At 55.8% G+C, this 23465-nt stretch overlaps 9 protein-coding genes across 9 annotated transcripts; 3 read left to right on the top strand and 6 right to left on the bottom strand.

Moving 5' to 3' along the window:
* Nucleotides 1–239: 239 nt before the first annotated feature.
* On the bottom strand, nt 240–4500 carry ACRALDRAFT_1042052 (uncharacterized protein). Its single transcript, XM_071015240.1, has 3 exons — nt 3829–4500; nt 1266–3677; nt 240–1163 (listed from the first exon to the last, which is right to left on the bottom strand). The coding sequence occupies exons 1-3, from the start codon at nt 3931–3933 to the stop codon at nt 642–644; spliced, it is 3039 nt and encodes a 1012-aa protein (XP_070873417.1). The 5' UTR covers nt 3934–4500; the 3' UTR covers nt 240–641.
* A 203-nt stretch (nt 4501–4703) lies between these two features.
* ACRALDRAFT_1042048 (uncharacterized protein) lies at nt 4704–7268 on the bottom strand. Its single transcript, XM_071015239.1, has 4 exons — nt 7017–7268; nt 6288–6894; nt 5174–6192; nt 4704–5096 (listed from the first exon to the last, which is right to left on the bottom strand). The coding sequence occupies exons 1-4, from the start codon at nt 7089–7091 to the stop codon at nt 4821–4823; spliced, it is 1977 nt and encodes a 658-aa protein (XP_070873416.1). The 5' UTR covers nt 7092–7268; the 3' UTR covers nt 4704–4820.
* A 647-nt stretch (nt 7269–7915) lies between these two features.
* On the top strand, nt 7916–8814 carry ACRALDRAFT_2109790 (uncharacterized protein; the record flags this gene model as incomplete). Its single annotated transcript, XM_071023438.1, has 2 exons — nt 7916–7992; nt 8061–8814. 2 exons carry the CDS (start codon nt 7916–7918, stop codon nt 8812–8814), a joined length of 831 nt encoding a protein of 276 aa, XP_070873415.1.
* A 195-nt stretch (nt 8815–9009) lies between these two features.
* On the bottom strand, nt 9010–9768 carry ACRALDRAFT_2066105 (uncharacterized protein; the record flags this gene model as incomplete). The annotated part of the gene is made up of 1 exon (XM_071022073.1): nt 9010–9768. A coding segment is annotated over one exon (759 nt), but the record flags the coding sequence as incomplete, so codon positions are not given.
* A 1821-nt stretch (nt 9769–11589) lies between these two features.
* On the bottom strand, nt 11590–13632 carry ACRALDRAFT_1081444 (uncharacterized protein; the record flags this gene model as incomplete). The annotated part of the gene is made up of 1 exon (XM_071019163.1): nt 11590–13632. The coding sequence occupies one exon, from the start codon at nt 13630–13632 to the stop codon at nt 11590–11592; it is 2043 nt and encodes a 680-aa protein (XP_070873413.1).
* Nucleotides 13633–15431: 1799 nt separating this feature from the next.
* ACRALDRAFT_209777 (uncharacterized protein) lies at nt 15432–16219 on the bottom strand (the record flags this gene model as incomplete). The annotated part of the gene is made up of 2 exons (XM_071022852.1): nt 15432–16159; nt 16183–16219. The coding sequence occupies 2 exons, from the start codon at nt 16217–16219 to the stop codon at nt 15432–15434; spliced, it is 765 nt and encodes a 254-aa protein (XP_070873412.1).
* Nucleotides 16220–17132: 913 nt separating this feature from the next.
* Nucleotides 17133–18961, top strand: ACRALDRAFT_1076121 (uncharacterized protein). Its single transcript, XM_071018475.1, has 2 exons — nt 17133–17471; nt 17542–18961. Exons 1-2 carry the CDS (start codon nt 17174–17176, stop codon nt 18537–18539), a joined length of 1296 nt encoding a protein of 431 aa, XP_070873411.1. The 5' UTR covers nt 17133–17173; the 3' UTR covers nt 18540–18961.
* An 845-nt stretch (nt 18962–19806) lies between these two features.
* Nucleotides 19807–20394, top strand: ACRALDRAFT_1070188 (uncharacterized protein; the record flags this gene model as incomplete). The annotated part of the gene is made up of 2 exons (XM_071017743.1): nt 19807–20192; nt 20286–20394. The coding sequence occupies 2 exons, from the start codon at nt 19807–19809 to the stop codon at nt 20392–20394; spliced, it is 495 nt and encodes a 164-aa protein (XP_070873410.1).
* Nucleotides 20395–20887: 493 nt separating this feature from the next.
* Nucleotides 20888–22899, bottom strand: ACRALDRAFT_2109760 (uncharacterized protein; the record flags this gene model as incomplete). The annotated part of the gene is made up of 3 exons (XM_071023437.1): nt 20888–21759; nt 21856–22309; nt 22402–22899. The coding sequence occupies 3 exons, from the start codon at nt 22897–22899 to the stop codon at nt 20888–20890; spliced, it is 1824 nt and encodes a 607-aa protein (XP_070873409.1).
* Nucleotides 22900–23465: the final 566 nt, after the last annotated feature.

Below are 23465 nucleotides of genomic sequence, written 5' to 3'. Positions count from 1 at the left end.
GAAAAGTCCCCGTCATATTAAAGGTACACTTACGACGACGCAGGTGCAGGTGGAGCTGAGCGGGGCCTTTGATGTGGGGTATGCCGTCATGCGGGTCGGTACCTTCAATGTAAGTACTCGGTACATCGGTCCGGATACTAGCAGAAGCAAGCTATTAATAACACTGGGGATAATTGATAATCCGACCGGGATTCAGGAGTCGACAATCGATGCATCCAAGCCAAATAGCACACTCAATTCATATCCTTACAATCGAGACCCAGTTCCGTCTAATTCATGATATATAATTATACTGCACTCAAATAACCCATCAGGACCGTTTCCATCATCCGTTTTCCTGCGAGCCAACCGAGCACTCCTTCCAAGCACGCCAGCCAAACGTCATTCCATCATGGTCGTCATAAAAATGTAGCCCCCTTCGCGTCAAGAGAGAACCAAGCTATACTATAATCAACAGCACCCGGAATCATAACCAAACCCCGTATGGATACCGTACGGACATGGGCTGATGAAACCAAGGCAGATGGAAAAAGTGAAATAAAACAGTACAAGAAAAGAGGGAAAAGGAAAAGGTGAAGAACAGGAGAGGTAGCGCAAAAGAGCGCCGTCCCGTCGCCCAGCCACTCGTACTTCTAAAACGACTAAAGCCGACCAGCCAGGACCTCCTTCGTGAAGATCTTGACATCCCAGGTATCGTAGAAGCGGAGGTCGCTGACCGTCTCTATTTTCGCGTGCCCCGTGTCTCCGTCTTCGCTCTCGCTCGCACTGTCCCAGCTGTCGTTGAGCGGTAAAAGCGGGTACGTCGAGCTGTCGCTTGCAAACCACCCAGATGCCCCGGCGTTGGTCGTGCCCTTTTCCTTCTGCTTCTTCTTATGCGTGCCCTTTTTCTTTGTCGTTGCTCCGCCGACGTCGTCCTTGTCGCCGTCTTCTCTTTCCCCGGTCGCGGATTCGTCGCGCTCCTCCGAGCCACGGATGATGCGCTCGACGCGGTCGTCATCGATGCAGATCCATTCGAGCGCGAGCTCTGGGTGGTACGAGAGGATATCAACCAGAAACCGCTGCGTCTCTCGCACCACCCACGGGCACGTGTCAATGCTACGGAAGTGTACCACGTGCAGTGCGTAGAGCTTGACCAGACCGCTAAGTTGCTGCATGAAAACGTGCTGCGACACCGTCGAGTTAGCGCAAAACCAGTGGTTCCATCCTTTGTTACGCCTTTTGTATGCGTCCCGTGTTTGGAGTTCGGATGGGGAGTGACCACTTACCATGGCTCGAACACCCATTGCAACCGCCAGCTCTCGCAACACCCTACCGCGGTTGCAAACCAGCATCATCGTCTTCTCGTCTGCATCCCAGTCGGAATTCAGGTCGTTCCTGATGAGCAGTCTCTTCAGCGTCCCCATGTGCCTTTTGAGTACGAGCCTGCGGATGTGGTCCATCGTCGCCGCAGACTTGGCCGCGAAGCTGGCTGGCTTGTGACCCTCCGCCCGCTCGAGCATAAACAGGTCGGTCACTTTCTCGAGCTGCGCCACGCAGATGAGGAACGCCATCGACACGTTATCGGTGGAGATGCGGGCAAGCCGCAACGGCGACAGTTTGTTCTCCCGAGACAGCATGTTCCATATCGGCGCTTGAACACCGACGTTGAGGAGCGTCAGCCTCTCGAGCATATGGACGTCCACCGAAGCCTTCAGGACCGACGCTTTGACGGGGATCAGGTGAGCGCCAAAGTAACGGAGCTGAAGTCCTCTCGTTTTACGGATGTAGTCGCCCATTTGAGCCTCGTCACCGTCCCTGGTAGCGGCGGCATTGGCCGACCGTTCCGTGTTGCGAATCTCCGCCTCCACAGACCGGCGCTTCTCCTGCAGAGCCTCTGCATCCTTTTGGTAGCCGCGCAACCTCGTCTCAGCGACCGAAATACGGGCTTCGTCTCGGTCTCGTCCGGCGGACGCCAGTTCGCGGAGCTGGGATTGTGAGTCAGAAATGAGCTCATCGAGTATCGCCAACTGGGCCACCACGCCCTTGGAGATCGTGTTGAGCCGCTCCAATGTGGCGGTTACGTCTGGCGACGGGCTTCCGCCACTTCTTGACGGCGTCGATGCCGTGGCTTTGGTAGTGGTCGACGAAGAAGGTGAAACGCCGTTCTTGTGAGAAACTGCCGCTTTGGTATCGGCAACCTCCTCGGTTTCGTCCGAGGCCAGTGGCTCCTCCACGTCGATGTCATCGGGAGACGTCTCCTTCCGTACAGTCGACGAAGAAGGCGCCGGCCCCGTGGCGTCAGAGCCAGACTGTGCACCGTCCTTCAAGGCCTTGTCATCCTCGGCCCGCTCGACCACTGACCCCCCGGCGTCGTTGGAAGCGCCCGCGGCAGGGGATGTGGGCTTGGCGTCTTCGGATTCCAGGTACTTCTTGGCCGCATTCTCGATCAGCTCCAAGATGGCTTGCTTCGAACCGTCTGGCTCCTCGGAACCCTCTTGCTGTGTTTCCGCGATCAGCTTAGCGGAAACATCGCGAAGTCTATCCATGAAGGCCTGTGCCGGAGTGAGGTTTTCTCTAGATGTTTCGGCAGCTTGTTCCGCGACCTCTTCCCCTTTGGACTTCTGCGGGCTCTCTTTGACTGGGCGATGCTCAACGTCGAAAATCTGGGCCAGGACAGTCTCCTGCACCTTGCGCATCTCCTGCGCCCTGAAGGCCTTTACGGGGGCTGCGGCGTCGTCCCAATTCGGGCCCGAAGCAGGCATGGGGATAGGCTGAAACTCGTCATCAACCTCCACGACGTCATGATCAAGGTCCGGCGTCGGTTTGCGTGATTGCTGTGCTAGGGCTACGGAGAAGGAGAGCTCCAGGTTCTGGAGACTCAGGGCCGAATTCTTGATGCAGCCCTGCACTTCCGGGATGCAGTCGAGGTCGTCAATGTCCAATACGGAAAGGAACTTGAGCTTCTTGAAGCCGGAAAGAGTGGGGGCCGTGTTGGCGGTGGAAGTTTTGCGCCTGTGCTTGGGAGGCGGCTTGGAAGAAGAGGCGTTCATAGATGGCGGAAGTGGCGGCATTCCGGCATTGGGGCTGAACGGAAGAGGGGCCGGAGGGGACAGAGGGGCCAGAGGGGCCAGAGGGGCTAGAGGTTGGGGCGTGGGTCCGGGTGGAGGTAGAGGGGACGGCACGCCGTGGAAATTGTTACTCGTTGGGTGCGAAGCAGCCCCAGAGATGTACGGCAGGGGAGGCGGGGATTCGGAGAGCGAAGGCCCGGCCTGCAAGCGTATATGCAGGTGTTTCAGCGAAGGGATGGCATGGAGGGCTTTGTAGACGGGGCGGCTGAGCTCGACGCGAATATTCCAGGCGAAACACTCGAGGGACTTGGCCTTGCGGAGCGTGAGCAGCAGCAGGGTGTTCATGAACTTCCCGCAGCTGAAGCCGTAGCGATACGCGTCGTAAGATCTTTCGCCCCTGGCCCCGGCGCTGGTGGTGTCCAGGGCGATTTCTCGGAGGTGCTGGGCGTAATCATAGTCGCTGGCGACAAACGTCTCAAAGCCGCTGGCCAGACTGTCCACGGGAGAGTCAAAGTCGGGATCGTCATCGTCGGGGAAGATGATGTGGAAGTTGCGGTACATCTGGGCGGCGGCTAGGTCGCGAAAGTGATGAGAGACGAGCGCGAGACATATCAGAGAAGTCGGAGAGCACTGGAGAACGCGTAGGAAGAGAGAAAGAAACGAGTCAGCCATGGACTAACTAGCTATCCATGTATCGTGCAACGCGAGGGCATGCTTGGGGATGATGTGGGATAGGAGGTAAGATGGGACACGAAGCGCAGACACAGGCGGCTTGGCTTACAAGACTAAAGATTTGATGCTGTGTTTCTGAGGGAAGATTGAGAAAGTTCAAGGCTCTTCGGGGCGGCGCTTCGGGTGCCTTGTCTTTTGCTACTGCGGAAGCCATGAATGCTTGCGCCCAAGCCGCGGCAGGGCGGCCGACTGACTCCCTTGCTAGCTGGATGATGCTTTTCGCCTTGTGGGTGGGACTCCGGTTCGCTTTTCGACCACCTGCAGACCTGCGGAACTGACGCCGCCAGCATAGGACGGGGATGTTGAGGTTTCTAGGATGACAACAAGAGGGCGTGGGGTGAATCCGTCTCGGTTCGGTAGGTCGACGGCTCCTTATATGGCTGGTTCCAGTACCAGTCGACTCGAGCAAGTGGACAGCTACCTGGGTAGTGGTCGAGAGGGTTGATTTTGGTATAGGAATACTAGCTAGGAAGAGTAGAAGCGAGTGTGTATAATAAGGAAGCTCATGGGAAATGCGGCAATGCCAGATCCTTTGTAAGGCGCCGAGTTGGGATCCTCCCTCATCACCTTCCTAACGGTTACACCGAAAGGAGTGCGTAGAGGCTAGGTAAGCAGACGGTTAGGCAGAAGTGGAAGTGGAATAAAGATGTGTCTGGATGACCAAAAGCGACCACCACGGCGGCAAAACAGCGCATACATAGGTAGGATGGCTGGTTGGCTGCACAGGTCGGCAGTGCCTATGCGACGCTAGAGGTGGGAGACGGAAGCTGGAGGACGGAGGAGAAAAGGGGGGCAGTGGTGGGGAGGTGATATCTTATCTTTCTGATAGGTACCTAGGTACCTCCGTTTGTACCCGAAGTGTTTAGTCAGCATTGCGGCAAACGGAGGACGAATACAACGTACACAGACTTGATGCTCCATAGTAGACAATGGACGAGAGGTGGAGGGTAATTATAGGCAAGGCAAATTCATGACTATACTTAGTAATAGAACAAGCTCCCCTCCCGCATCATCATATTGGATACAATAACACTCACCAGTCTAACATGTCCATACTCCTACAATGCCGTCCTGCCTGCCCTCCACCAGATAACCATCCCGTACCCTCACCTTCTCTACAATGGCCGCCGGCTTGCCTTCCTCTGCGTTTGCGATTCCGGCGCCGCAGTCCCACTGCCGTCCTTCCACCTTATCGTACACCTTGACCACGTCCTCTCCGGCCGCACTCACGATACGCCGCGTGTCGAACATCATGCTCGTGATGCCATTGTCATAGGCGTAGGCGTCTGAGATGGACCCTGTCCGGAGATCCCATATCTGGCCAATGTTGTTAGCTCTAATGCCCTGTTTCCGTTTGTAAAGGGGCGAAGAGAAAAGAAGTGCTTCAAACGTACCCTGACGCTCCGGTCCGCGCTGCCCGTAACTAGGTGGACGTCATCAAACTGCAAGCAGGTCACCGCCCCAGTGTGGCCAACCAGGCTCCGGTGCACCTGCCCGCTCCGGAGATCCCACAGCCGCACCATGCCGTCGGCCGTACCGCAAGCCAGCGCCGTTTCGAACACCTGGACCGCGCCCACAAAGTCGCCCGTTCTGTCGACGGTTCGGCTCGTCTGCCTCCACGAGCTCTCGCTGCCCAAGCTGGCCGACGCTTGCGCCGCCGCCCACATCACGTCCAGCGTCTGGACACACCGGCCCTTGGCGAGATCCCAGTGCCGGAGGGTCTTGTCGGACGAGCCCGACACCATGACATCGCCCCAGAAGTGGAGCGCCGTGATCTCGTCCACGTGTGCGTGCAGGGTGATGAGCTCGCAGTCTGCCATGCTTCCCTCGGGAGGTTCCACGGGCTGGTCGTCTGGGTTCTCGAATGCGATGCCATCGTCGTCTTCATCATCCTTCTCGAACTGGCCGCCGTGGGGGTCGTAGTGTGCCCGGCTGAGATCCCAAAGTCGAATGGTCGCGTCTCTTGAGCCCGTGGCCAGGATATTATCCTCCACCTGCAGTGCCCGGACCGAGGCCGCATGCCCTTCGAGAAGGCCCATGCATCGTCCCGCGTTGAGATCCCACACTCTGACGGTGTCGTCCATAGCCGCCGTGATCAGCGTTCCAAAGGGCGCATCAAAGTCCAAAGCGGTGATGTTGTCCCGGTGCGCCCGGATCTCCCTAATGGAGCTGCCAGGCGCGAAATGCTCGTGAAGGATGGGCATGGATTTGCGTCGGATCACTTTGGCCTTCCTCGGCTTCGCAGGCGGGCTCGAGACGGGCGGGATCTTCTCGTAGACGGACTGCGACATGAAACCGTCGTCGCCGCCAATGGCGAGGTCTTCTTCCTCCTTGGTGGGGGCTTGCGCGGCCAACATCTCGGCCTCGTCCACTAGATGTTGCGCCTCTTCCAGGCGGGCTTCAACGTCGACGACTTATCGTTCAAAAAAAAAAAGGAGTAGAGGTTAGCATGCTAGTGAGCTAGGGGAACCAAAAGAACAGAGATAAAAAGCGATGAATTTTCCTTACGGTCGTGTCCCAGTATGGTCTCCTCCTGTTCCAGTGCCGCCAGTCGGTCTAGGAGAATCCTCCTCATGCCGGCCAGGTTGGCAATCTTGTTGTCGATGTCCCGTATTTCGCTGCTGGTCATGTTTTTCCGTATGCTCATCAGACCCAGCTCGTGCACCATGTCAGACTGTTCCTTCTTCAGCTTGTGTAGAGAGTGAGGGCCGGGGGGCTCCTGATTCCCGTCATCGATAAGCCTCCTCCCCCTGGACGCACGGCGCCTGTGTTTCCTCCCTTCGTCGGTGAAATCAGGAAAGCTGGCCTGAAAACCTTGGAAGAGCGAATAAGACGACTGCTCCTCGGGGATGTTCACCAAGAGCTCGTCGGGGAGAAAGGACAGGGCGCGGTGCTGGATCTCGTTGGTGGACAGCTTCGACCGGACCATGTCGGTGGGAGTCGTCCTGGCCATGGATAGCACGTTCCGCCGGATGGCCGGCCGCTTGAGCTGCTTGTGCACCTCTATCATGGCGTCATTGTATTGTTGGGGATTGTTGTTCTGTTCGGAGAGTGGGCCCATCAAATGGCTAGCCGTTGTGGTGACTTTCCGACCGAACGCCTCGATGTTCCGGGTCTATCGCCACGAGACGGGACGGTCAGCATGCGGTTGGTGGCGCACGACCATAGATGTAGTAAAGATGTTCGGGAAAAGCCTGGGATGCAGGACGATATAAAGGGACGAAGCGGCAAACTCACGGATACGATCGACTGTTCGTCGTCCAGGGACGGATCGTCGTAAAAGTCATACTGCTGGTCTTCTGGGTCGGCCATGCGTATGGTGATATGCGAGCACTCTACTACCTGGACCGAGCGGTTTCAGGCAGATTTGGTGCTCGATAGAAGAAGGGTTGGGTTCGCGTTGCGCTATGTTGTAACCAGAGTTCCAGCACCTTACTTCGTTTCGGTCTGCTTGTGTTGGTGTTTGGATTTTTGCCTCGCCCTGACGACAGATAGATCCACCAGCAAATGCAAGTGCGCGTGCCTTGTTCTTCCCGGTCCTTGGATCCCCCGGCTAGGAGCTCGGGCCACCTAGACGCAACCACCCCGCTGATGTCTTGCTCTCAGCTGCAAGCGAATGCAAGCCGTCCTTATGCGGTTGCTGACTTGGCACAGCAGGTACCTGATACTTTGATTTTGATAGATGATACAAAGCTGCTTGGTGTTGCACCACTTTGAAATGCCATTCCTCATCACTAGGTATCTTTTTACCCAGAGCTGCAAAAGGTTCGAATCAAGATGCTCATTCGTTCGATGCCACGGTACTTCATCATGTCATTTCAGCACCTTCGAACGGTCGGCGTTATCGAGCAGTTTGACACCCGGCACCAGATGTCACAATTCGTGCCGTGCCGTCAGCTTCAACGGGTCGATTTCCTTGGCGCCGGCGCAGCTGGCACCATATAATGTACCCCTCCATCGGAACACGATCGGAGTCATCACCACTTTAAAAGCGAAACCTTTGGGCTGCAACACGAGCTCCCAACTTTAATCCCTTCCAACGTATTCTGGCTTCATCTCTGCCCCTTCCGGGGTTTAATTGTCCTTCTTTTATTCCTTCTGCCGTCCATTAGTCTGGTCCAGACCCGCAGTGCATGATGGATTCGCTCGTCGACCTAAACCTCAACGATGTCTCCAAGGCGTTGGATCTCTCTCGGATCCGCTATCAATTGATGTGAGTGGAGTTAAACCTAAACGTGAGACGTAGAAGGGACAAACGCTGACGGTTTATCACTAAACCAGCCGACTCGAGGACACCATCACCTTCCACCTGATTGAGCGGGCGCAGTTCGCACTCAACAAGAACATCTACATTCCGGGGGCCCTCGCCCTCCCTGATAGCAATATGAGTCTGCTAGACTGGTACCTCCGCGAGCAGGAGAAACTGCAGTCGCTGATGCGCCGCTACGAGTCGCCCGACGAGTTCCCTTTCTTCCCGGACGCCGTCCAAAAACCCATTCTACGCCCACTGGACTATCCGGCCATCCTGCACCCCAACGACGTGGTAGTCAACGACAAGATCCGCAGTTTCTACGTCGACAACTTCCTCCCCGCCGTGTGTCCCGATTTCGGCGGCCGGGGTGACCGGGGGGAGAGCCAGGAAAATTACGGGTCGTCGGCCACCTGCGACATTGCATGCCTGCAGGCGCTGTCGCGGCGCATCCACTTTGGCAAGTTCGTCGCCGAGTCCAAGTTCCGCTCCGACCGGCCGCGTTTCGAACGCCTCATCCGCGCCGCCGACCGCGAGGGCCTGGCCGAGGCCATCACCAACTCGGCCGTGGAGGAAAAAGTGCTGGCGCGCCTGCGGCTGAAGGTCATGACTTATGGAACTGACCCGTCCCTTGGGGCCGATGGTACCCCCGAGGGTCAGCCCAAGATCGACGCCGATGCCGTGGTTGCCATGTACAAGGACTTTGTGATACCGTTGACGAAGGAGGTGGAAGTGGAATACCTCATGCAGAGACTCGAACCGGCCAATCCCTCAAGTGATCAGTAGAGTTGAATTTCCAGCGTGGTGAGAAGAGGGCCAACAAAAGAAGATAAAAACAAAGGAAAGACGACCCAAAAAAAAATCAAGAAAGTCAAGAAAATGAAAGCCATGCATGCGTGATCATATTTGACTGCCGCCTTTGTATTATCTTTTTTCTTTGGTTTGTTTGGTCCCGTCTATTCATTGTGGCTTGAGGTACTGTTCTACGGCGTCAACGGCCCCCTTCCACTTGGCCGCCTCAATGAGAATCAGGTAGCCCTGCGACCTGATACCCATTTCTTGGAAAGCTCGCTTGCTCTCGGCGGAGCCACTGTTCTCGTTGGAATACGAGTAGGCGCCGTGGGCGACAGCATGCTTTGCCAACACCTCGTCTTCCGGGTGGAAATGCCACATGGCGGACGCGTCGGGCTTCTGCTTCTTCCCCCGCCTCTCTTCCGTCCGCAGTTCCGCCTCGGGCTCGACTTCGCGGTATATCCTGGACAAAATCAGGTAGTGGCTGAACTCGTAAGGCTCCTTGTCCTCGACGGCATCCTCGATCTCGCCGGTGAGCATGCGGAACATGGGCGGTGCAATCTCGGTGGGCATGTTGATCAGGCGCTCGGAGAGGACGAGGCCCACCTGCGCACCGCTGTTGGATCCATCGAGTAGTGGGGGGACGACGGGCGCCAACGCGTCGTTGGTACGGGCTTTCTCGACGAGGTATCGGGTTAGGTTGGCAATGGCGGGCTTCTGGCCATGCTCCCGCAGGTTGAGGGCGGTGAGGAAGGCGTAGGCGTCGGTCTCCTTTCCGTCGACCTTGACGGTGGAGCCGATGGTGTTTTGAGAGAGGATGAGGTCGGCCAGGGCGGAGATGTCAAATTGGGTTGCATCGACGTCGAGGAGCTGGCGGAGGAGCGACTTGACGCCGTGGAAGTCGATGTCTGCGTCAAAGTTGAACCACTCAAAATCCACGTTGACCATGTCGAACTAGAAGACGCATGCGATGTCAGCGGGTGCGCCCATGACAAGACGGGAGAAGTCATTGCCTAGGGTAGGGGAAGGGGGATCTTACGTCTTCATCAGAGCTGTCCTCGTCCATCCTGTCTCCCCCATTGTGGGCGGCTGCCTCTTCTCTTTCTCTCTTCCTGCCCATTTTCGGAAAGACCTAAATATATTGTATTCGATAGATACTACAAGATAATCTAGGGCCAGGACGAGCTCCGGTGGGTAATGCGAGATGGCGTTCTGTTGGAGTCGAATTCGGGCTTCAATTTTTCTGTCCTTTTTCTCTAATCTCGCATTCTTTTTTGGGTTGTTGCGACGGAGAACCTGGCTGGTGGAGTTTCGGTGGGGTCACATGCCCCGCACTAATCTTCTTTAGGACACCGCCTCGGCGTCAATATCCCCACCGCCGACACTCACATTACTAATCAGACTCACTTTCATATCTTCGCATCTCGACCACGAGTTTAGATAGCGCCGCACTCAGCGAATGTCGTTCTGGTTTGAGCCTATGTTGTCGAGCATACATCGTGGGCATCAGCTACATAAAAAGCCGTAATTCCGGCTCAGAAAGATACGCATTTGGACTTTCGAAACCGAATCGTCTTGCTATTACAAAGAATACCTTGAAAGCCGCCACTGACGACGGCGTCCACTGATCCGCCACGTCTGGGAGAATCGCCAGACGTTGCCCTGGGTGGAGAAGAGAATGAACTCTATCTTATCAAATACCAGAGATGCGTGGTGAGATCATGAATATTTTTCGCCCTTCTTGCACGACTTTGGAGGACATGGTCCACGTCCTACTGATCCGAACCAGTCGAGATGGGATACCCTTTTCATTATACGACCTACTGGAGTCCAGGTGAGCGCAGCGTTTCAAGCAGGGTCTAGATTCCTCCGTCTCATACCAGAATCATTCCATTCGAACTTACATTTCTATGAATCAAAGAAGAATGCGGGTAGAATATCTGGCTCGCGGACCATGTCGCAATTAACTCTTAAAGCAGGCCCTCTCGCTTGAATCTGTAGAGTACCAAGCAATCCAAAGCGGCGGACGCGGCAGTCCTATAACAGATAACATTATTGTCTGCTGGGAACTTCATCTTGGATCCCTCTGTTCCATGCCTACACTACTACCCACCTGGTTTACTAAATAGAAACCCCCTCGTCCAAGGTCCAGACCTATCTGCAGTCTACAGAGCAAGTTCCGGGCATATATATCCCATCAACACAGGAATCATGTGCCGCACCACAGTCACCGAGATGGAAATGGCCTGCGGGCATACCATCCGGCCCACCACCAGTGTTGGTGAACAGCCGCACCCCACCAGAATCGTCGTCCACGACACTTGCGCCAACTGCGACCGGGGAGCCCACCTCCACAAGAGCAGGCTGCTATACGACACCCAGCACGCCGAGCTTGTGAGGCGCTACGTCGAGGCAAAGAGAACAGGCGACGGAGACGAGATGGTTCGTCTCGAGCGGCACATACAGGCAGTCTATCGGGAAGCCCGGAGAAAGATTGCGGCCGTTAGCAAGATACCATCGAGTCCTGATGTTTTCTGGCCTTCTATGGACGTGGGCGAGGTGTCCCGATAAGACATAGCTCACTGCAATATGTGATGGGTGGGCAAATTCGCCATGCTGTTCAGTAAATAGCATTGTTTATCCCGGAATATCTATCTCGCGTCAACAACAGAGGAAACAAAAAGGAAACAAAAAGGGGGAAAGGGGCAAAAAGGTAAAGTGCTCCGAAGTTTGTCCTCCCTGCCCAGCACTTGAACGGTCGGGTACATGTCATCCCCAGGGGCCACCAGACGGCGCATAAGGCCCAAGCCGCATATCACTTGGTCCCATGAACTGCGAGACCTCCCACGCCGAAGGTTGTTGTTGCTGTTGATCCCTCTGCTGATGCAGCGATGCCGTCTGCCTTTGCGGCGGACGCGAATGCATCGTCGACTTTCCCATTCCGCCCTCCCCAACATTGCCGCTCGACTGCATCTCCCTCCGTGCCTGGTTGAACTCTCTCACCCGCGCCGTCCCGAGCTTGCCGGCCCGTCGCTTATCCGTGGCGCACCTCAGCAAGGGCACCTGGATGATGGCGTTGAAGACGTCCCGGACTTTTTGTACGGGCTGGTTGTGACGTTGGGCAACCTCGTCAAAGGGAAACAGCTCCAGGCAGGTGTCGGCAATATCGACAATGATGTGCTTCCCGTTGGACTGCGTCTGCGGTTGACTGGGTCTGGGTGCTGGCCGTTTGGCAGACATTGGTGCCGCTGTTCGAGAGGAGTTCGGGCCACTCGTATATTGTTGGAAGTTGGGTGCCATCTGACTGACGGGGAGCGCGAGAGAAGGGCCCATATTCACAGTGGACATGCTTGGCGCCATTGCCGAGTTTCCATGCGAGGGGTAATGGCCAGATGTAAGTCCTAATTGACCGGGATTTAACTGCTGATGAAGAAATGATCCGTAAGCGGTGGGACCCGTGAAGTGGGCTGCGAAAGGGGCCGTGTTAGTCGGCGGCGTCCATGCCGATGGAATTAACGATGGGTAGGCATGCTGTGAATTGACCGGTTGAGCGATAGAATGGTTAAGAACCGGAACAGCCCCGGCAGCAAGTGCTGCGGCCTGACTCCGTAGTCTAGCCTCTAGGCACTTGCGGCAGGGAGACTTGACGAGATGCGAGCCGTCATTACACGGCCCCCTGGTATCCCTGTGCTGCTGATGGCCGGGGACGGGGGGTCGATTTGGAGCAGGCTCTCGAACCACTGGCCCCTGATTACTACTGTTAACTGGACTTCCGGACTGCGCCGGTTCACCTGATGTACAGAGAGAATTGCTAACGTGAAAGTTTGCACCAGACATTTCAGGGCGCTGTGGCGGGATCTGAGACTGTAACGCTACACCGCCTGTGTCGATGCCGTCCGACTGCCTGTCCAGAGATTGGTCCGGGTGGCAGCTCAGGGAGTCTGGAATGGCGAGTGGTGCCACAGCCTGGAGGTTCTGAGAATGCTGTGACCTCTTCGTATCTGTCTGACTGCGTATCTCTTGGGTAGCTCCCGGCGGAGCATAGCATGCAGAGGTCAGCTGCTCGTTCGCACTAGAAGTCTTGACCCCTGCCACCACTTCCGGCTGATCCATTGGCTGCGGAGAAGGTGCCTTTGAAGTGAGGAGGTCCTTGGTCGTGTCCAGACTCTCGGCGTGCGTGGTAAATGGCTGGGAGGGGTTGAGTTTCAGAACAGATGGGGAGATGTGCTCCGGGAGTTGCTTCGGTGACAAGGCGGGGGAGCTGCGAGGCCTAGTAGCGGGTGCTGTCCAAAACGTGTCCTGAAAAAACTTGTGGCTGGGGGACGGTACTGAGCATCCTCTTGGATAGGCGCTGACAGGGCTTGTGGCAGAAGCACGCAAGTTGTACGTCCCAGTACTGACCCGCAGCTCGGGATGTCCACACTCAACTTGCTGTCGCTGGGTGTGGTTTCCATGGACATCCTGATTGGGAGTATCAGTGCGGAGGCCCGGAGACGGCTTGATCTGGGACTGATGTCCCAGATTCATGGTCCCAGTTCCAGGGCATAGATGCGACAATGCTGGCCTCTCGCCTGCAGCGGAAGTAAGAGGGAGCGACTCGGTTGGTTTGGCCAGAGGATGATCTACCTTCCTCTTCTTCACCGGGTTTGAGGATACAAACTGAACATCGTCGTCTTCCCTCTTGACTGATACCGTATTTCTTGTTGTGCTTGCGAGGTTGGGAGAGTGTGGGAGCTGAGGATTGGAGGTAAGAAGCGAGTTGGTAGGAGGTTGAATGGGAAAGCCGGATGGGTAGAAAGGCACTTCTGTCATGGCTGCGACTGGTTACTCTGAAGTCTTCGCGATGCAGAGGCATAAGTTGCAATACCTGTAAGATCCCATGAATCCGGCGTGCCATGACTGCCATCCTGTATTTGAGGATGGCTAAGCCCGAGGTTTTCGCTGAATCCTGCCCATTTTCTTGATTCGCCGACTAACAAACGAAACGACAGGTAAAGCCCCATACTTCATAGAGAACCTGTGTTCATGGCTAAGGCAAAAGCAGTGCCTTTTCTTTCAGAGGAGTTGCTGGGGACAAGGCTTTCACTTAACCAGGCCTGCCGCTATGGGCACGAAAAGGCCAATTTATGCGACATCCATGCGGCGATGGAAGGCATAACATGTTTGAATATGTCTGTCAAAGCTGTATGAGCCAGGCATTCTCCCAGTATAGGTAGGCATCATCCATCTTGGAGTGGTTCTCGCTATCATGTAACAAAGGGGAGAGCTTCAGGTCAGGCTTTGATGAACAGAGGTGGCACCATGAATCAGTCCAGGGCTTAACCGGGCCATAGGATAGGTTAAAGGAAGAAAGCATCAATCAATTCTAAAGGATAGCCGGACGCCGTTAATTGTGTGAGAAGCAAGTTGTAACGATGACACTGCTCTTACATACAACGACTGCCTACCCCAGTATAATGAAACTCATGCCATCGGGGAGCACCATTCTTTGAGTAGTCTCGTGTAGCCTGGATCTGTAATAGCAATTATCTGTCTTATCAATAGGTACTCTAAGAGTAGCTCTGGTTTAGGTGAAGGTTGGATTAATTCGATGCTCGAACCAGAACTGTCTAGCAAGTTTTAACTTATAGCCACCATTGCACCAAGGCACCTTGGTTCTGGCCATTCATGCGATTCATAAACATGTCGACCCATGTAGTAGAATCTCGTGGTCTAGTAAGCATGAAAGCAGTAAGAATGACTGAATCTCGATCAAAGATGACCGGAATGGTAAGTAGACCTGGGCTTGACTTGGGTATATCACGTTGCTTTGTAAGTTTCTGGATGCAAAGGGGGAAAACAATCGCTGAATCTCTATGCCTATCGCTGAGTCCTTATACCTATCGCCGAGTCTCTATACCTATCGCTGAGTCCCTATACCTATCGCCGAGTCTCTATACCTATCGCTGAATCCGTATGCCTGTAGGACCTGGGTAGTCCGCGCGGACCACACCCAGCATCTACACCCGAGGCCGTCTCCTGTCCCGGCTGCCCAAATTCCCCCTGACACGCCTCAGCACAACTGGAGTCTTCCGTTTGACAAATACGATTTTGGACGTATTGCGATTCGCTTGCCATTCCGACAGCCGAGACCATTTCTTCTGGATACTCCCAGGCGGATGAGGTGTATAGAAGACAGTGAGTCCATAGAACCACTCAGGCCATGTGCTTCTTCCTGTAGGACATCCATGAGCCGTCCACGTTGGGTCCGTCGGTGATTCTCCGCGCCCAAAGTTCTTCCACGTTCGGATGGCAAGTGCACGGGTGTTGTCGTTTGATGCCTGGATCTCACAGTCTGTCGGGCAAAATGAACAAGAGAACCGGATGCGCTGGTCGGACTCGGACAAAAGGGCCCTCTCAAGAGCATACCCCAGCTGCACGACCCTGGCAGCATCTCTACCGAAGGCGCTGACAAACGTCAGTGCCGTTTCCCCGTCTACAACATGGTGTTTGCAAATTGAAATGGGGCGGTCGGCGGCAATCAAACAGTCGAACAGCGCGCTGCGGGTCGACTGGGGGCCGTTCTCGGAATGATCCCCCCCGTGCAGCGGGCCGGAGTAGGTCCACTCCTGCTAAAGGTAGAAGCTCCGGTGGATGATCCTGGGTCGGGCTCGATAGTGCTCGTTGATGCCGTGGCCTCCCGGGAACCGTCTCCGCATGCTCTGGGGGGCCATGATGTCTTCGAGATACTTGATGTGGCAGGGTTCAAGGCTGGAAAGCGGAAGCCGGCAGAGCTTGAGTGCGACCTGCACGTGTTTCTGATCAAACCAATACCCTGTCCAGGCTGTATCGGATTCGATACGCCTGGTCTGTTCCCTGCCGCAAACGTTGCTTCGGGCAGAAGGCGTATTGGACAGATTCAGACCGTGTGCCCAGTCACAATAATCGCATATCCAGAGATTCGGCGATGTATGGGCGAGCTCGATCTGCAAAAGGCGTCGGGCCTCGGGCAGATGGAACTCAGCACGCCAGTCTCTATGAACAAGTCGCCGCAGTGCCCGGCAGGTTTGGGACAGACGGAATTGATCGCAATCCCCGAGCCGGTCCCTGATGAGCAACAAGATCTCGGGTATCAGGTTGAGAAGCAAGCATGACGCGTTGGGTGCAGGGTTGGATGTAGGGTTAGATGGTGTCGGTGGTGATGGTGTTGGATGAGACGGTATGCGGACCGGCGCAACCGTAAGGGGTTTGCTGGGGGGACGGCGCGACCGCACAACGCGGCTAACTTTTCGTCGCAGCATGACGTGGTAAGTCTGTTCGTGAAGATTCATAAAAGAGAATATTGGGGGGTGATGGTGGACTGCAAGGAGTTGAGGAGTCGACTGTCCAGTTGTCCACTACCCAAAGAGATGTCTACCATGTCTGCGATCACAGGGACTGATCCCTTATTATACCTATCGTATCGTAGAAGTCTGATCGGATGAGACTGCCATTTCTGTAGGTATACGCACTACAGCCCATGGCGTCTTTTAACTGTATGTGGCTTCAATCGTTGAAAGGTTTGTTCCCTTGGTAGCCATCCCGCCCTGTACGAAGGAGGCATTCCTCTTCCGGTCGAACTCACTTCTAAACCCACCACTTCTTCTCGAGAATAAAACGCAATTGGTACTTGCCTTTTTTCACATTGTGGAATTAACCTCAGTCAATATGGCAACCTCAGCCTACACAGCGATGGCATGTGTAGGTGTTTAGACATCTGGGAGGAATCACCGTCAGAATCACTCCCCAAGTCGGCCACAGTATACGAAGTACTTCGTAACATCTTAATCCCCCTGCGTAAAACAGTCAAGCTAGCCAGAATAAGATTAAGGTAGCAAACATCCAAGCACAATTCCCGCGAGGTACAACGTACACGTAATATACCGCTACTGCCTGTACAGTGTACATACGTTGTAACTTTTATATGCGCGCTACTTTACTCGGCGGCTGTTCTCGCGCTAAAACCTCCAACGACTGCTGCACGCTTGGCCGCACGAGTAACAGCAGGCAGACCAGGAAACTGTTGATGTGTCAAGGGTCATGAGAGTCTACTACCTATGAGTTTCTAAGCACCTAATTTAGAAGGCTGGCCGCTTGCTGAGAAGTCACGTAGTCTACTAATCCGGGGATGCCAAAATCTGGATTAATAATCAAAATCATTAACAGACCCACTTCACTATCCGGGTAAGCGCGATAAGATAAGAACGCCAGTCCTCAATCAAGTGGGTACCCAATCACTATCCATACATAGTACAACGTACATCATCAACCGAAGCTTTCCCAGCGGCCTCTCGCCCCGCCGTTTCTCGACCTCAGCTTGCCGTCTACCACCCATATGCCCATCATGTCGCCAACTACAGGGTCCACGGCCAGTGCCAACTTGCTCGTCTCCAACCAAGCGTCCGGCCTCCAAGCAATCCTCCACCCACTCGTCCTCCTAAGCATTTCCGACTACATCACACGGCACACCCTTCGGGAACATGAGTGGCCCATCGTTGGAGCCCTTATGGGCCAGCACAACGGGAGAGAAGTGTCCATCGAGCATGCTTTCGAGTGCCACCTTTCTGCTGCCCCCGACACTCCCTACAACTACCGATTGGATCTACCCATGGTGCAGGCCCGGATAGAACAGAGTGAGTATCTCGCGCCCCTAGACAAGGACACCCTTCTGGGCCCCGACTCTAACACCCTTCTCCCTGCTAGTGAGAACGGTACACAAGGACCGAAACCTCGACTTTGTAGGCTGGTATACCTTGCTCCCGTCGACCGGACCGACTCCCGAGCTCACCCATATCCACAACGACATCCTGACCTACATCAACGAATCCGCCATCCTCCTCGGGTTCCACCCGAGCGAGGTGCTCGACCACTCCGTGGGAGGCAAGCTTCCCCTGACCATCTACGAAAGCAGCTGCGAAGTCGACGATGCCGCCAAGGTCGACAACGAAGGCGACAAAACCATGGACGACGGCGAGTCCCAGTCCCAGCTCAAGCTCAAGTTCCGCGAACTCCCATACACCGTCGAGACGGGCGAGGCGGAGATGATCAGCATGGACTTCATCGCCAGCGGCAGCGGTAACGCCGCTCTCGTGGAAGCCCCGCAGGCAGCAGCGCCCAAGGCCGAGACCACGAAAGAACAGCAGAGAAAAGGCAAGGAGAAGGCCGTCGCGGCGCCAGAGTCGGCAGAGGGCGACGCAGCCGCCGCGCCAGACGAGAAAGACGTGGTCCTCTCCCCCGAAGAAGAGGACATGCTGGGCGCGCTGACGGCCAAGGCCAACGCAACCAAGATGCTGCACTCGCGCATCCAGCTCCTCATCCACTACCTCGAACGCCTGCCGCCCGCTTTCGTGTCCGGGGAGGACCCCACAGCGACCGCCGCATCGCCCGACCAGACGACCCCGTCCCATACCATCCTGCGGCAGATCCAGGCGCTCGTGGGCCGGCTGGACCTCATCGAGCCCTCGGATGTGGACGCTTTCCGGAAGGAGATGCTCCAGGAGCAGAATGACGTCCACCTCGTGTCGCTCCTCAACGACGTGGTGCAGAGTGTTCACCAAGTCCGCGACCTGGGCCGCAAGTTCGAGATAGTCGAGGGCGCTAGGAGCCGGGAGCAGCGGGCCAGGATGCAGTGGGAGGCACAGGGTACGAAGGGCGCCGCGCCGTACGGTCTTCAAGGCGCTGGTATTGACATTATGATGTAAATCTGGCGGACGAAAGCGAGTGACTGTCTGTAGCTAGAGGGAGCTTCGGGCGTATTGGTGCGTCAAGACGCCAGCATGGCGCTCTGGTTAGGGACAGCCCCGACGAATGACTGCCAACTCAGGCAATGACTGCATGGGCGTTATGGGTATTTTCTTGCGGGGACGTGACAGGGAGTTCATGGGCTGAATACAGGGTCTTGTTTCGTCCGGTAAGCCGGAAATCAGGCATTCCCGGAGAGGGTCAATACAACAGCAGGCGCACATAAGTAAGCGAAGGGGTAGACAGAAGCTAGTCCTGCCAAACATTCACACTTGAGTCATTATAGCGCAGAACATGGAGTCGTGTCATGAACACCCAAGAACGTCATGTTCTGCCATCAACGACATACTTCATGGGTGAGTGTTTGGAATTTGTGAAATCTATACATTTCTTTATTGCATCGTGGTGTTTCTGGGTCAATCTCATTACCGGCCTATTTTCGAACACGACGCAAGAAGGTGCAGCCAGCCTGTGACAGACAAGGTGTATCATCAGTTTCCAGTACACCTCCTTATTCTTACCTCCGGAGTCTTTGTATGAATCATGAGAGTAGATGGCCACACGCTGCTCAAGCCTCAAAGACAACCTTCGGTACGAGGTTGCCATCGTCGTCAACGGTCCGACTAGTCAGCTCGAAAGCCTTGGATGTGTTGAGGAGACCCTTGAAGCGGTGGGTGACCATGCCGTCGAGATTCGGGATGCCGGCGCGGTTCTGGCGCACAGGAGCTGGACGGCCGTCGGGTAGGTGTTTGCATATCGGAAGCGCAGTTTCTTGCAGAGGTTATACCTGCCTTTCCTACAGGTGGTGCAGTGGCTACATGAGACGCCCACTTTGAGGGCCACTTAGTCGCCCATCTTGAAGCCTTTCACAATAGGCTAGTGCATGATAAGGAACCAAGATAGCCGAGTGGTACCTTGGGAAGGTGTCGACGGACACTTGTCGAAGTACAGCCAACGTTTGCTGCCACATGCCGGCACCTTGCTTCCTGGCCTACGTTGTGTGCATACATTGCTCAGATGAGAAAGAGGGTGGTGGGCTTTGGGGTTGGGTTTCGTCGATTCGTTCGTCCAGGGGGTGTACTTCGTATAAGCGCCGACATGCTTAGTCATCGACTCTCACTTCACCCCTCTCGTCTCGGACATACCGTAGCACCTCGACTAACGATTCCAAACTTCAGAGACAGCAAACAGACAAACAACACCGGTAGCTGTCGTATCATCCCGACAATGTCAGCATCTACAGACCAAGGCACGACGCCTCAAGGCTCGGCCACCAGCCAAACAGCCACCGCCAGTGGTGCTGTCGAAGGAGCGCCGTCGCCGAAGCGTGTCATTCTGCGACTCAACGTGGACGACTTCGAGGGAAACCCGTCCGAATACAATGACGCGATCCTTGCCTACCTGGAGTCCGTCGGGCGGTCCGAAGCGGAGCTGTTGGAGAACCGGCATTATGCTCACATCGAGCCCTTCCAAGACTTCCTCACCATCAGAGGGACCATGCCTAAGCGGTTCCATATCACGCTGGATATGGAGGAGGAAATGACCCGGAATCCCGACTTTAACACGCTGCCCCACGAGCTTTACCGCGTCCGTCGTGACACTAACGGCAAATTGTAAGTTACAAAGAGGGGCGGGGCGGGCCGCTGCATACCGAGCAGATCGCCCACTTGCATCGAATCGGTTAACTATTTGAAATGACATGATAGCCAGGCCACGCCGTTCAAGGATCCCAAAGAGGCCAAAGTGTATATCGAGAAGGCGCGTGGCCACATGGACATATTACTGCCCTGGGGAGGTAGCTACGGTAACAAGTAGTTGTGCTCCGTACAATCAAGTTCACGCCTACCTATGAAGGACATTACGGACCTGGATAGGCTCAAAGCTGGGCTTTGGACAGAGACGAAGCATCTACCCTATAAGACCAGGGGTACTCATGAATCCCTCATCATTACCATGCACGTTATCATAGCTTATACATGATACGATTACAAACTTTTGGCTGGGCAAGATTCGTGACTTATATCGCGGCACGCAGCTATCAACATGCCGGACGAGAAAACGATTCGCATCATCAAGTGGCACGTACACGAACAATACACAGCGTTATATAGATGGTCATGTAAGCGGGCGCTGGCCCTAATCGTACGTATCCGTAATGTAGCACAGCAAAGTCATCGTCGGCCGAATGTGCAATAAGGGTGGCTTCAAAGGGATCGCCATGCGAATGTTGATAACATCGCCTGATTCTCCGCCCATACTCTCATTTCACTCATTCTCCCCGTTGCCTTGCTTCCTTATACCTCCCACCTCAAAACGTGCTCGATGCGAGCCGGCTCGCCGCGTTCCTCGCGTCCAACCGGTCCTCGTCCTCCTCCTCAACCACGCCCGTGAGGCTACCCGGCGCCTTGGCCTGCGCGACGCCCTGTCCATCCTCGCCCTCTCCGCCCTCCTCCACCAGGCCGGCGCCGGGGACGATGCCGCCCGACACGCTGCGGCTCAGCGCGTCGGACCGCCGGGGCACGCCGCTCCACGCGTCGCCCTTGGGGCCCTGGCTCGCGGCGAGGCTCGTACGGCGCACCGTCGGGTGCGCCTCGCGGCCCAGCCGGCTCAGGCCGCCCGAAGAATCGATGGACCGGATGTCCGGGCGGACGTTCTCGAGGAGCGCGAGCGTGCGGCGCTCGGCCTCGATTTCGCGGAGCACGTACTCGCGGATGCTGAGCCGCAGGTCCGACGCCGTCCGGGCGAACCACTTGCGTCGCTCGTTGACCAGGTTCTGCGTGACGCTGGTCGTCTTCTGGTACAGCATCGTCTCGTTGTGGCGCGCCTCGTCTAGCGCCGTGATGGCCTCGTCCACCTTTTCGCGGCGCACGTTGGAGCTCGCCTTGAGACGGTCGGCCGCGTTGAGCTTGCTTCGGGTGACCTCCTGCGCCTGGAGGAACTCGCGGATGAGGATTTGCCGGTTCGTCAGGGTTTCCTTGACGATGAAGGCATCGGAGGAGTGGTATTGGAATGGGTCGCCAATGGTCGTGGCTTGCGCCGTCGCCTGGGCCGCGTGGTAGTCGCCCATTGTCTGGATCGCCTTGCCGAGTTTGCGATAGGCGTTGGCGAGGCCCTGGTGCGGCTCCTGCACGTTCATGGCCCCGAGTTTGACGCCAAAGTCAGATTCGGCGAGGCCGAGACCTGTGACGTTCAGTGAGTTGTTTGCGTGATGGAGAGCCAAAACCGCCACGGGTGGGAGAGGAGGGGAATAATCAAATTGGGACGGGGGGAACTCACCACGCCGTGATTTCACTAGTTTGTCAACCTTGTGCCCGGCATCCATGGTACCCAAGTAAAAAAGCTTAACAATGGGGCGCGCCTCCTGCAATTCGGGTGTATCGTCGGGTGGCGGGGCGAACTGCTTCAAGATCTTCCTCCGCACGCCAGTGGCAGGTTGCTTCATCTTGACCATAGGGCTGTAGCCAAAGTCACTCTCTACAAAGAGCACCATCTCGTCGTCCTTCATCAGAATCTCATTACTGCAAACGTAATTGAACCAGCGCTGCATCAGCCCTCTCACTCGCACCTCGTCCTCCTCGGTCCCTGCCCCAGCCGACGTCAGGGGAGGAGGCACGGCCGGGACGAGAACCTCGGGGTTGGCGGAGATCAGATGGTCGGCGAGCTTGACAAACTCGGAGTGTAGTCGGCGGACGTCACGGTATTGCGTGGTACGGAATCGAGGTATATTAGTCTGGGCAAAAGAAACCAGGTGTCAGCACAACATGTCCAGCTAATGGGTGTCTTGAGATGAATTTCTTCCCCTTCTCCCTTTGCAAGACTTACATGGACATCGAATCGCAAAATGGGGTCCTTTTTGCCCGTCCTTTCCAAGCCAGAAATCTTGGCCACCAATCTGTAGTGTGGCTTTTGAGGTTGCGACGGAGGTTGGCTCTGTTGTCCCTGTGGTTCAGAGGCGGACGCAGAGGTATTGTCCGGCGCCTTTTGGGAGCTCTCTGGGCCAGCCTGCGTGTCGTGGCCGAAGGGTGCCGATGCGTCGTGGTGTTGGGATCCGGAAAAGGCTGCTGTCGTCGACTCGTCGATTCCGGGCTCGGTCCCAGACGTGGTACTGGCGGTGTCCGGTCTCTGGAACGAGGAATCATGGCTGCCAAATCCGCTCTCCTGATCTTGCGAGAGGCCGTTGCGGAAGGGGGAGTCGGGGGCCTCCTCGCCTAGGATCGAGCCAAAGCCGGTCCTCTGCTGACGAGGAGATGAGGTGGGTGAATTGCCCCAGGGCGAGGCGCCGACCGGGTTGTCATCCTGCATTGATGCGCTATAGTCCATGGCTGGCGGCGGGGACTCGCTACGGGCGAATCAGGTAGCTCTGTAGACCAAGGACTATTTAGGGGGTGATGGTATGTATGACGGCAAGTCGATTGAGGATTGACGGTTGCGGGGACGGCGGAGGACGGTATCGAGTCGGACCTCGTAGACAGCGAGCGGGTTTAGCCGGTATGAATGAAGATTCAAAAGGTCGTGTCGTTTCAACACGCACAGGCTTGTAGTAGAGACAAATCCGACCACGCCTCTCTTGGGAGTCGGTGGTGACGAGGCAGGCAGGCGGCTGACAAGGAAGGCTGTCGTTACTAGGTAGGTCCGACAGCTGGAGTCAGGCCCCACCGTGTTAGCCGAAGCCTCCAGGCTGGCGAGGGGCCAATCCGGTACCGTGTTTCGCACACTGTCAACTGTTTTGGTACCTAAGTATAGGTACTCCGCACGTTGTACTCTGAGAGTGCTCCGTGCTCGAGATATCATCAACCAATCACACGACGGGTTCGCCGGATCAGACAATGACAAACTCCTCAGCCTCGAACCCACTCCCCAGCATACTTTAAGCTAAGCTCAGCTCC

The sequence above is a fragment of the Sodiomyces alcalophilus genome, assembly GCF_042370955.1.
Source record: "Sodiomyces alcalophilus JCM 7366 unplaced genomic scaffold ACRALscaffold_6, whole genome shotgun sequence".
In the NCBI taxonomy this organism is placed as follows: domain Eukaryota; kingdom Fungi; phylum Ascomycota; class Sordariomycetes; order Glomerellales; family Plectosphaerellaceae; genus Sodiomyces; species Sodiomyces alcalophilus.
Note: the sequence above shows the minus strand (reverse complement) of the source record. Positions and strands in the feature narration are given on the sequence as shown.